This window comes from Diospyros lotus, chromosome 4, assembly GCF_014633365.1.
Source record: "Diospyros lotus cultivar Yz01 chromosome 4, ASM1463336v1, whole genome shotgun sequence".
NCBI lineage: Eukaryota > Viridiplantae > Streptophyta > Magnoliopsida > Ericales > Ebenaceae > Diospyros > Diospyros lotus.
In genome coordinates, this window is record NC_068341.1 from 20,066,923 (window position 1) to 20,080,244 (window position 13,322).

A 13,322-nucleotide genomic window follows, 5' to 3' on the forward strand; every position below is an offset into this window, starting at 1 on the left:
AATTCTCTCGGACTGGTGTCTGATTTAGGTATCGAAGGGCTCGCATGGAAGACTCTCTTGTGTGCCTTTATGAGTGCTCATTTGCTCGTAGGCTAAGTCCAAGCTCTGTTCCTGGAAGACCCATCATGGCACTCATCATTGGCTCCTCAAAAACCTTTCTAGATATCCTATCTCGAGGGCCCAAGAGGCCACCCATTCGGCTCTGGCTCGATTTAGACTCGATTGACCTCGCCAATAACATCTCAGATCCTCAGCTCCGGTGAAGAACTCTGTTTTCCCTAATCACAGATAAATAAAATTAATTATTGTAGTTTGATAATAACACTTATGATCATAAAATAGTTTAAGAATGATGCACAAGTCATTCAGTCTCATTAATATAATCTCATCATAATTCGATTAACATCACTACACTCTTTGGATTTCATTTAAAGATGAACGTATTGTCAAGTATTAAAAGAAAAATACTTTTATTAATTAAATATGTCCAAAATTTATAAGAAATATGGCTAATTCACAACTTTTATGATTAGTTCTTAAATTACGACTCTATTAAAGTTGGTTTATAAATTTGATACATATTTAACAATAATAAGTTTGTGGTAGTTTTTTTGGATAAATTTTAAAATTTGACTAAAAAGGTACTCATTCTTATATTTTTAAAAATAACACACAATTCTCTTTAATTTTATAAATTTAAATCATTAACCCCTGCGTTTATTATATTTATTTTTTAATTCTCAAAATAAATCACAGGAACCCAACATACTACAATTTTTTTGAAAATAACTAATTACAATAAAACCAACCTTTTAAAAATTTAATAAATATTATTTATATATATAAGGGCTCTGTTTTTTTAATAAAAATTATACCATTTGAGATTTATTGAAGAAACAATATTTCAAATTTATTAATGAGCTACTAAGCTACGACTAACTTTTTTTTTTTTGGGGGGGGGGGGGGGAGTGAAGATTTAAGGGGCTATTAATTTATATGTAGAATGGTAATTTATATAAATACACCTATCTGCACAAGAAAATGCAGCCAAGGTGGCATAATATATCTATTATATTATATAAACAAACACATTATTATTTTGTCAATAAAGTTGATTTAAAACTAATTATATTATTACACTCAGACCTATCTTTACATAATTATTGCCTACAAAAATTAAAATTTTAAAATTTTAACTATTAAATATTTTTTAACTTAGATGTATATTACTATCCCCTAATATATATATATATGTATGTATATATACACGTGTTAAAACTTTGAAACATCTGAAGCTGATGATGATGATGATGAAGAAGAAGAAGAAGAAGGGTGTATATATATATAGAGAGAGAGAGAGAGAATAGAATAGAATAGAATAGAATGTTGTCGCCCTGTAAATGCAACCCTAAAGGAAGACATTGTAGGCCAGGCTCTGTCACATCAAAGGGGGCCCTCTCCCAAACTTGAGAATTTGGCTTCTTCTCTCCAAAGCAAACCCCATTGGAACCATTCCCATATTCCAATATCCTTTTCCCAGTATGCATTTGTCTGGATTTCCCTCAAATCCTTCCTTTCTCAACCTTTTGCCCATCGCCATTATGGCTTTGGTGGCAGCCCCTCTCACAAGCCCCCCAGAGGCGGCTTTCAATGGAATCATTATCGTCATTATCGTGGGGGGGGTTTTGCTATTGTCCCCAGTTAAGCCGTCGCCCACCCCATTCCATTCCATTCATTGTGTCTTCGTTGCGACATTTTGTCATGCACCTTGCCTGCACGCGCCCATGCAGCTTGAAGACGGGCGCCCGGCTTTGCCTTCCTCCCGATAAACACGACATGCCCCGCTCCTTCGCGAAGGAAAAGGAATTAGAATTGATGACGTTGTCTTGATTATTTTATAATACTATATATAATATTATTTATATATTATATCTTTTTTTTATAAGATAATTAATTACTTTTTTTTGAAAACTAATAGCTATTACGGGTATTTCTCACACTACCTCTTATGGGCTGGGCTTGACCCAGCAAGTGGGCCCTGACCCAACAGGCTAACCCAATCGTCTAAAGTTTAGTAGGCCTAGTCGAGCTTGTTAAGATAAGTTCATACATCGTTGAAATTCGAACTCAGATTGCAGAACCAAGCGAGCTCCCAGTAATGCTTCCAACGAGCTCTCAGCGACATATCCAACAAATTGCCAACAATGCTTCAAGCTCGTTGGCCTAATCGATCAACTCGCTAGTTAAATTATTCAGTTCGCACAACAACATTGTTGCTGAATAACTGGAGGTAAGGACTCACTTACTTTATCTGATGTAAATCGGATTCCTAGTAATACGAAGTCTCACTCCCGATTTTATGGAGATGATAAGGACATCTTGTCCCCCATGATATCATCTCTATATTTTGGTATTTTATACAATTGTAAATACCCTTTACTATAAATAGGGGTCAAGAACACCATTGAAAGAGAGAGAATAATAAGAATAATTACATACTGTTACTCTGTCGGAATACACAAAGAACAGTTATGGAATAGGTATCGTTCTAGCCAAACCATGTAAAATTCCCTTGTCTTTGCTTCTACTTAGTTATTCCTCCTTGCATTTCGGCTCATTTTCTCATTGAGGACCTACTAATCACGGTCGGTTGATTTTAAACGTCAACAATAGCTAAAATATTTATAATTTTTAAAAAATAATTAATAATTTTAGCTAATCTCCCGAATGTATAAAATATGTAAACTTTGTGTATAAATAATATTAATGTTTTATTATAAATTTCTTAAATATCCAAAAAGCATTATATATGTTGTGTTCTTGTCAACTAAATTCCTATTAATTTAGAAGATTTGGGGTTATAAGTGGCGACTAAGAAATTAGATTAGTTAATGATGAATCTGAGGTGACAAGGATGATGAGTGTTTGGTTGGTGGTAAAACTTGGCTTGTTTTCTACTTCTAAACCCCCCACCCCCCACCCAAAAAAAAAAAAAAAAAAAAAAAAAGCTTCAAATGATTAATATTATTGTTAGTGTGATCCATGTAATTGACATTGCTAATTAATGCTTGGAAGGTGGGGATGAAATGAGTGGCTGACTCCACTCCTTCACAATATGCTGCATAATAATTAACTAATAAATAAATCTAGCTCCCTCATAAAGCACCCACCCAACCGTTTATAAGTCTAGAAGTACTTAGTGCCCAAAAACTCTCTGTAAAGAAGCCCAAAATAGTAAACATAAATTATATATTATTATCATTAATTGGGTGTTGGTGGGGTTTTCTTTTTCCTTCTTTTTATCAATTAGCTCGCACATAATCATTTTGTGTGCAGCCGCCAGATTATAATCGTTTATTTATTAATCCCCCAACAGTATTATTATTATTATTATTATGGATTATTTATGTGTTTGGTGGTTCAAGTATGATCAATTTTTGTAATTTTTGATTTGTAATGTAATGCTATTTAAGTAGTGTTTGTTAACTAAGATATACAGTAAAAAATATTATATATGAGAAACATTTCAGATATTTGTTATTTTTAACGTATTTATTAAAATTATTTAATAATTTTTTTTAAAAAAAATTCACATGACTTCTTATCTTGATTTTTCAAGATATCGTTGTTTGTCATAATATTGAGTGAACAAATTTATATTTTTTCATATAGATAGAGTGTTAAGTTGACCGTCGTATTTTAGTTTAGAGATCAAATTAATCATTAATCAGAGTCAAATAAATCATTATACATCCAGATTTGGGATCATGTTAGTTATCGTGGCACACGCCATTTGATATCATTTTAATTTTGTTTGAGTGAAATATCAAATTAGTCATTGTAATTTAAAAATAATCAAATAAGTCATTATACTTTGCATTAAACTGAGGGTCATATTACTTATTATAGTAGATCAAACATTTTAGTTCCATTATCGATATCAATTATATCACTGACCAAACCTTAGTTCATATCTCAAATATACAGAAACTACAACCTTCTGATGATTATGAATATGTGGTATTATTTAAATATTGATTTGAGTTTCCATTTAATCAAGTTGCCTTTACTCCCTTCCCTTAGATTTTGAGTTTCCATTTTTTAATTAGATTTTGATTAAGGATATAGTAAATGTCACTAATAGTATTAAAACGATATATATCATAATAGTTAACATAACTCTATATATAAAAATATAATATTTTATTTAATTATTTTTAAAATATAACAATCAATTTGACATAAAAAAACATGATACAACGACCTTTTGATATTTTATCAAATAAAGCTTAAATAAAGTTTAACAACGTCAGGGCAATGTTCATGACAATAGCTATCAGTATGTAATCTGGAATCTTAAAGTTTATTAATTTATATATCTCTTTATAAAATATAGTAATGCAATTTAACCTAAAAATAAAATAAAATAAAATGAAAAATTTGACATTTAGCCATTTTATATCTAATTTTTTGTATATTTTATTTACTTAGCCCTCAGCTCTCTACCATTTTAAATCCACAGCCACGATACCAAAATAGGGTCAAAGTCAAAAATTGAAGGAAATGTAAAAGTCATTACATCGATCGGCGGGGATAATCTAGCATAAATTGCGGGTTGGTGATCCAAACCCCTCAGTGGAACCCACTGATCGACGGTGGGGCCGCCACCATCACGAGGTGAGCGTCAACCAAACGTGGTGGCTTACCAACCGTATCAAAAGAACGCCTTCCCACTGCATTCTTCTCGGTTTTTGGGCCGGGGGGCTTCTTTTGTAATTTCAAGATATATTTTCTCTGAAGGCAAGCAAGAAAAAGAAGGGAAGGTAAATGATGACGTGGTTTTAAAATAAATAAATTAACTTAAATAAGGTGGTTTAAAATATCTTTATAACTTATTTTTAAATACTTTATTTGTTGAATACAATGAATCGAATTAAACATTTAAATAATATTAATTAAAAATTTAATACATTTTCTAAAGTGAGATTATACATAGCATTCAAGATTTCTATTCTTTTTATTTTTATTTTTATATATTTGATGATGCATTTATAATTATTGTTGTCAAAATTGCAAGCTAACCAGAGATTGTATGGTGACAATTATGCATTATAAAAATGAGATTTTATCTACCAAAAATGACAATTATGAAATAATAATAATAAAAAAAAGCATACTTATACTATACTGGTCTCAATTTATATGTAATTGTAATTGGGATATAACTTGATTAAATTAAAAAAAGAAAAATTAATATTCAAATTCAATAATCCAAACATATAAAATTTATTTATTATTATTATTATTTAAATTAAAGGTGCATAAATATAAATATGAAGGAGCGAGCGGCAACAAAGAAAGTAATATTATGGTGGGGAGGAATGCGAAAAAAAAAAAAAAAAGGAGATCTGATCTAATCGCCTACAATAAGAAAAGCAAAGCAAGTCTAATCTAATCGCACGAACTTGGGAAAATTACGGAAAAGCCCTCGATTGCAGCCAGCACTCTGTTTGTTTGTTTGTTTCGCCCGCCCCCGCCCAGCCTAAATTAAATTAAATGGCATTTCAACTTCTAGAAAAGAAGAAAACATTGAATGAAGGAACCAACCAACGAATGCATATTAATATTAATATTATTATAAATATAAAATAATAATAAATTTAAAGAGTTTAATAATTGGGTTTTAAGAAATTGGAAATGTCTTTGGGATGTCTACCCTCGAAACGTTTCGTGATCAGCGATTCAGGCGATTTTCTTTCTTTCTTTCTTTATTTCTTTCTTTCTTTCTTCTTCTCAGACTGCCTGCCTCTGCCTTTTCTTTTCTCTTTTCCTCTTCTTTGACTCTGTACTTGCGGACGCCACCTCCATCTTCAATCCCACTGCTTCTTCTCTTCGATTTTCATGTTTTCTTGATTCTCTCTCCCTTCGCCGACCGCAGACCACCGTCGCAGCCGCTCTCCGCCCGCCACCGCTGCAGCCTCTCTTGGAAACACTGCGCCCAAGCAGCTTTGGTCTGAGTCCGAGAGGCTGAAGATTCTGGTCGCGAAAGAGGCGCTAGGGTTCCAGCTCGGTTGGTGTTGGTTGGACTTCTTGAGCCAGTGGCAGATCTGTAAAATTCCAGCAGTGGAAGTGGAGCGGCGGTGGAGTGGGGATTTGGCGAGAAGGTGTGAAGGTTGATGGTGTACTACGGAGCAGCCTGTGGTCGTCGTCGTGGTTGATGATGACCGGAACTCCTCAGAGCAATCGCAGCGGGTGGTGGCGTGCCGGTAAATCTCTCACATGGAATGGCAGATCTTGTTAGCTACGGGAATGCTGACCGTGATATCGAGCAGGTGCGTTGTATCCATACGTCTATATGACGTGTTGATAGCAATTTTGTTAATTTTCAGCTCATTTGCTTCACTTGGATCTCGCTCGGATGCCAATACAGCAATCTTTCGTCCCAAGTATTTTTGCTTTCTATTTTTGAGGTTTGGTTTTTGGTACATGCGTTTAATAAAGTTGGGAACTATTGGACTGTGCATTCTGTACGGTTTGGTATCACTGATTGGCACTGAGAATAGTTATCCCTCTAATTCGCTTTATGTCTTTGCGATTTTGTCTCTGTGAGAGATAAATGTGACGAAAATATGTCCATTCGTTTGATATCGGCCTACAAGCATATTTGGTTCTTAGAAAAATGGCAAAGTAGATGATGCAGGTTGCGATGGATGACAGCTTGAGCTGTGGCTTTGCACCTGGGCCTGTTCACTTGTCAGAAGAAAGGGCGAAGAAAGTTCTTTGGTTGCGAGATTATTTATTTCCTGATGTCTGAATTAGTGGATTCTGTGTGGTTACATGCATTTGTTTCTTCCAGAAAATATTGTCTTGAAGCAAATGCCTGACTTCATATCTGGAATTTAGTTTTGTTAATTTTATTGTTTTTTCCTCTGTAAGTAAATTAATGTGTTTTAACACAGGAACGACTGTTCTCAGATTGTAAATGGATTGGATGTTCTGTTTTTTTAGCAATCATGTTGGAGTTAATGCTGCTGTTTTCTGATTAATTGATGGTTGTTTTCGATGTTCTCTCTCCTCCTCTCTCTCTCTCTCTCTCACACACACACACACACACACATTCTCTTTATTTTTCTTTATTATTATTATTATTATTATTATTATTATTATTTTATCACATATCTGTCTGCAATGTGCTTGTTTGTAAAATGTTATCTCCTTGTTTTTCCTTGTTGCAGGCCTTAGTTGCTCTCAAGAAGGGTGCTCAACTGCTTAAATATGGTCGTAAAGGAAAGCCCAAGTTTTGCCCATTTAGACTTTCTAATGTAAGTAAAATGCTTAGTCCCCCCCCCCAAAAAAAAAAATCTTGGAGTTCTGGCTTTTCATATGTTGATCACTTGGGCTTGTGATTAGATGAGTTGGTCTTGGTCTGCATAGCCTCATTCTCCCATAAATATAGCCTTCTCTTCTAAGCAATATTCCCATCTTCATGCCAACATTCTTCTCTTTCCCTCCTCTCTCATCCATTCCGCCATGATGCGATCTAGTGCCATTTGAACAACCACCACACTTCCTGAAAAGTTTCTCATTAAATCAATTAGCTAGAATAATCCTCAGATTGTTTGAGACTCAGTTGATGAGTTGACTCAGTTGACAAGATTTAGTTGTCTTGGGTTGTCCACCAATGGTCTTCGCTCCTATTTGAATATTGTTAATTTGTCTGAAATCTTATCTACACTGTTATGTTTAAGGGGTTTGGTTGAACGTGCAACCACATTAGCAAGGATGATCTTGGTTGAAGTTGTTTCAGGATATAGTTCCTCTCATTGGTAGTTATTCTAATGTCAAAAAGGGTTACTAATATATGTACATTGTTATAAGAGATGACAAATCCACTAGCAATTTGTGAACTGGTATGCACCTTCTGGAATGTGGTATGCTTTTCTTTGAGAAATGTGAATCTAGCCATTTTTTTGGAGAGGAAAAAACATTGAATGGTAACTTAAATCTGGGAAGTTTAAAGTGGCAACAAACTACGAAATGGTTGACCATCATTTTTCTAGAAATATGATTTTTTAGGTGATTAATTTTAAGACAAATAAACTAGTATTTGTTTTTATTTGACATTCTGTTGTTAGAGGAAAATTATTATTTTTTAGTTTAATTCTAATCTGTCAAATAGAATCGTGTTCTAGAACATGTACCCATCACTTTCTCGTTTCTGTTGGGCTTTTCACAGTTGCCAGTATTCCAGGCACCATAAGTATAATTAACCATCTATCTTTGTGTGACAAGGCAATTTTGACAGGGATAACAAAGAAAAAAAAAAAGAAGAATTTTTGTGGCATGAGACTCATCCTTGAATATTCTGAAGTACTTGTTCATGTGCTGTGTGTTTGACCACCTACCTTTACACTGTGATTTCTTGCTGTTTTGGTATTTCTTTTGATTAATTGGAATGTAAGATGTACATTTTAGATTTGCTTTGTATTTAAAGTATTACTGACTCACCTTTTATCCATAACCCATAGGATGAATCATGTTTGATCTGGATTTCTAGTACTGGTGAAAAAAGCTTGAAGTTAGCATCAGTTTCGAGAATCATTCCTGGACAAAGAACTGTGAGGATTTTTTGCTTTTAATTTATCATTTATTTTTCTCTTTGCTTTTAACTATGATTATTTTTTTGGGTTAATTGCCCCAGACTCCCTGTGGTTGAGATCATTTACGCAGAGACGCCCCATGGTTTATTTTTGTCCATGGAGGTCCCTGTGGTTTTATTTTTTTGCTCGGTCATCCTTCTACTAGTTTCTGGCACAGACAGCATTAATTAAAATCAAATTAAGTCAAATTTCACTAACCTTCTTCTAATATCTCTCTAATTCTAAAAAATTAAAAAAAAGAAGAGCAGAATATTGCCGGGTTACTTCGCTAGAACTCATAGTAGGGTCCAGCAATGGATCTGGAAAATACACTGCAATCAAACTGTTAATTCTGGTGAGAAATCAGAACTTGCTAATCCAACTGCGTGCAGAAACAAGTGATTTCAAATGAACCTATCACCCGATGCTATATAATCACAATGCATTGATAGAATCCAAGACGACTACAATTATCTTGTTTGGGAATGCTTAGACAATGATTTTCCAATCTTACCAACTTCTAGAAGAGTCTTGATTTAGCGGTTTCTATCAGTACAAGTGATATAGAAAGAAAGATAGATGCAACGAGTGACAGAGAATTCCAGCACAGAGAAACCTGAAGAGAGATTAGATGAAGATGATGTAGAAAACTGAGAGAACAGGACAACCTTCCTAGATCACTTAAGAGAGGAAATTACCCTTTTCTAAGGCTGGAAAACCTAGTTGAAAGAACTCCTCAAAATCAAAAGGAAACTGGTTCCATCACCCATTGCCCTTTGCTGGGTTCCAATGATTGAACCCAGAGATGTTCTATTCTACCTCTTATTTATTGTAATTGGAGAGAAATAAGATAAAATTGGTTATATTTGGCTTAATTTGATTTTATTCGGCTCTGTTTATGTTAAAAATTAACAGAAGGGGTGTTCGGGAAAAAAAGGTAAACCACAGGGATCTCGGGGAAAACAAAAACCATAGGGGGTTTCCATGCAAATGATCCAAACCACGGGTTTTGGGGGCAACCTATCCTTTCTTTTCTACCATTTGTTCATATTGCAAATTATTTTAGCACTTGCATCTTCCTGGCTTTAACTTTCCTTTGCCTAGGCAAACAAATCATGCAACTAAAGCTTTTTCTTTTTTTATTCCCCTTCATTGATTTAATTGTACTTCCAGGCTGTTTTCAGGCGGTATCTGCGTCCTGAAAAGGACTACTTATCCTTTTCTCTTATTTATAACAACGGAAAGCGGTCCCTTGATCTGGTTGGTGATAAATACAAAGTTTTCTCCTTAATAGCACGCAAGTTCTTTTGAATTGTTTGTTTTCTGCTAAAATTGCAAACATCGTGACACTTATAATTGTGTAGATCTGCAAGGACAAAGTTGAAGCAGAGGTGTGGATTACAGGTCTCAAAGCATTAATATCTTCTGGCCAAGTTGGGCGCGCAAAAATTGATGGATGGAATGATGGAGATCTCTACTTTGAAGTAAGTCTACCTCCATGGGATTTCTTTTGATAATTTTCTTATTTATGCCGTATAAGTGCATGATTTACCAATTTTCTCTGTACTTACAGCTGCCTGACTGCTAAATTAAGAATTTTTTAACTTTTCCTGTGACAAGTATAGTACTTGGTTATTTTACAATAAGCTTTCATGTTTGGTGCTGTGAAAGGCTTTTATGTAGTTCATTGAGAAAATAGAGCTATTTTTAGAGATCCTGTTGGTTCCAATTTGTTGTTTTAAAATGGGAAGGTCTTAATATGCTGAGCGCCAGGGGTCCCTAAATATGTTAAGAGGATCATACACTTTTCCCTTGTCAACCCCATGTTTACAACTTGGAATTATTGGGGCCTTATGGACCGGCTATTTCTCAGTGTAATCTTCTGTGCCTTGTCCCCATGCTATCTTCTGCTTTTGATTTACTACAATGTCTTCTAGGGTACATGCGTGATGCACTTGGTTTAAATAATGATAAAATGAACATCTAAATGGTTTTTTGTTTGGCAACGCAACACCCATCTTAGAAAATGTGAAATATGAAATGATTAATGTTAAAGTTATGGGTGATGTAAATGAGCTTATTCTCAGTGTGGGCCTTGGGGCCAAGCTTATTAGGACTCTAATAGTCAAAAAAATGAAGTTAAATCTGCAGAAGATCCCTGTTGTATTTTTTGTTTGACAGCTCTCATTTCAATCTGTGTTTGTTGTTTTATTTTTATTTATTTATTTTCAGGGTTGGGGGGTTCACAGTAGTATTTAGGTACATATGATTGTTCTGCTTATCAAGAGTATGCTAAAAGTTATTTGCAATAAATTGTCCTTCAACATATATAATCGATTATGCTAGCCACCAAAAAACTTAATGGAACTGCTTCTGATTATTGCTGGGTAATTGCCCTTGTGTTTTTTTTTTTTTCTTTTACTTTTTCTGGTGTTGAGAGCTTTATTGTAGATTCTTATTCTAAACTGGCTAAAGTTGGATCAGAAATGGAATACTTAGGGGTGCATTTTCTGATTCTCATTTTCTTGCTGTACTATCAGAACCTTATTGTGGCTGACGTGGTGATTTCAGGATAATAGAGATCTAGCATCAAATAGTCAAAGTGACAGTTCTATTAGTGCTACACGAGATATTAGCTCTCCAGAGGTTTCTGTAAGTTCCAACACAAATACTTCTCCCAAAAGCTATTTGCCTGAGAACCCTGCAGAGGCCGAAAGGTCACATGTAGCTTTGGACCAAGCAAACATGCAAGTAAAAGGATCTGGTTCAGATGCTTTTCGAGTTAGTGTATCTAGTGCCCCCAGCACATCCAGTCATGGTTCTGCTCCAGATGATTGTGATGCTTTAGGGGATGTATATATATGGGGTGAGGTTATATGTGATAATCTTGTCAAGGTGGGGGCTGATAAAAATGCTGATCTTCTGAGCACAAGAGCTGACTTACTTCTTCCAAGGCCGTTAGAGTCCAATGTAGTTTTGGATGTGCATCATATAGCCTGTGGAGTTAAGCATGCTGCCCTTGTCACAAGGCAAGGTGAAGTTTTCACCTGGGGTGAAGAGTCTGGAGGACGGCTTGGTCATGGTTTTGGTAAAGACGTTATGCAGCCCTGTTTAGTTGAATCCTTAGCATTTTTCTCTGTTGATTTTGTTGCATGTGGAGAGTTTCACACATGTGCTGTTACAATGGCTGGTGAACTTTATACATGGGGTGATGGCACACATAATGCTGGACTTCTTGGTCATGGCACTGATGTGAGTCACTGGATTCCAAAAAGAATTTCTGGTCCTCTTGAGGGACTTCAAGTTGCTATGGTAACTTGCGGTCCATGGCACACGGCCTTGGTGACATCAACAGGTCAGCTTTTTACATTTGGCGATGGAACTTTTGGTGTCTTGGGCCATGGAGACCGGGAAAATGTTTCATATCCAAGAGAGGTAGAATCTCTGTCTGGGTTGAGGACAATTGCTGTGGCATGTGGGGTATGGCATACAGCTGCTGTTGTGGAGGTTATTGTTACACAGTCTAGTGCAAGTGTTTCATTTGGTAAATTGTTTACATGGGGGGATGGAGATAAAAATCGCCTCGGACATGGGGACAAGGAACCCCGACTTAAACCTACATGTGTGCCGGCACTTATTGATTACAATTTTCATAAAATTGCTTGTGGGCATAGTTTAACGGTTGGCTTGACCACTTCTGGACGGGTTTTTACAATGGGAAGCACTGTTTATGGTCAGTTAGGTAATCCACAGTCTGATGGAAAGGTACCTTGTTTGGTGGAAGATAAACGTGTTGGAGAGTCCATAGAAGAGATTGCATGTGGTGCATATCATGTGGCAGTATTAACATCCAGGAATGAGGTATATACATGGGGAAAAGGAGCTAATGGGAGGCTAGGTCATGGAGATATCGAAGATCGGAAAACACCAACTCTGGTTGAAGCTTTGAAGGATAGGCATGTCAAATTTATTGCCTGTGGCTCAAACTACACCACAGCTATATGTCTTCACAAATGGGTTTCTGGTGCTGAGCAGTCTCAGTGCTCAGCTTGTAGACAGGCTTTTGGATTTACTCGGAAGAGGCACAACTGCTACAATTGTGGACTTGTACATTGCCATTCATGTAGTTCTAGAAAAGCAGTAAGAGCTGCCTTGGCTCCTAATCCTAGCAAACCATATCGTGTTTGTGATTCCTGTTTTACAAAACTCAGCAAGGTGGCAGAAGCTGCTGCTAGTAATAGGAGAAATGCCATGCCACGCCTTTCAGGTGAAAACAAGGACAGGATAGACAAGGCTGAGATAAGATTGTCCAGGTCAGCAGTGCCTTCAAATGCTGACTTGATTAAACAGCTGGATAATAAAGCTGTGAAACAAGGAAAGAAACCTGATGCGTTCTCACTGGGTAGACCCTATCAAGCACCCTCTTTATTACAGCTGAAAGATGTGGTTATTTCTACTGCTGTTGATTTGCGTCGAACAGTTCCTAAACCAGCTCTTACACCGTCTGCTGTTAGTTCCCGGTCTGTCTCTCCATTCTCTAGGAAACCTAGCCCACCTCGTTCAGCAACGCCTGTCCCTACAACAACGGGACTTTCCTTCTCCAAAAGTGTTACTGATAGTTTGAAGAAAACAAATGAACTTTTGAATCAAGAAGTTCAGAGACTACGATCACAGGTACTTATT

The 13,322-nt window shown here is 35.8% G+C and overlaps 1 protein-coding gene across 2 annotated transcripts in view; it reads left to right on the forward strand.

Moving 5' to 3' along the window:
* Positions 1-5,712: 5,712 nt before the first annotated feature.
* LOC127800681 (PH, RCC1 and FYVE domains-containing protein 1-like) overlaps positions 5,713-13,322 on the forward strand; it is a 58,802-nt gene continuing 51,192 nt past the window's right edge. The window contains exons 1-6 of one of the 2 annotated variants that reach the window (XM_052335433.1): positions 5,726-6,332; positions 7,236-7,322; positions 8,529-8,618; positions 9,813-9,899; positions 10,004-10,123; positions 11,211-13,313. In XM_052335433.1, coding sequence (XP_052191393.1) covers positions 6,285-6,332; positions 7,236-7,322; positions 8,529-8,618; positions 9,813-9,899; positions 10,004-10,123; positions 11,211-13,313 — 2,535 coding nt within the window. In that variant the 5' untranslated portion in view covers positions 5,726-6,284. Of the gene's footprint in view, positions 6,333-7,235; positions 7,323-8,528; positions 8,619-9,812; positions 9,900-10,003; positions 10,124-11,210; positions 13,314-13,322 lie in introns of both variants that reach the window. The other variant, XM_052335435.1, reaches the window with a different exon arrangement.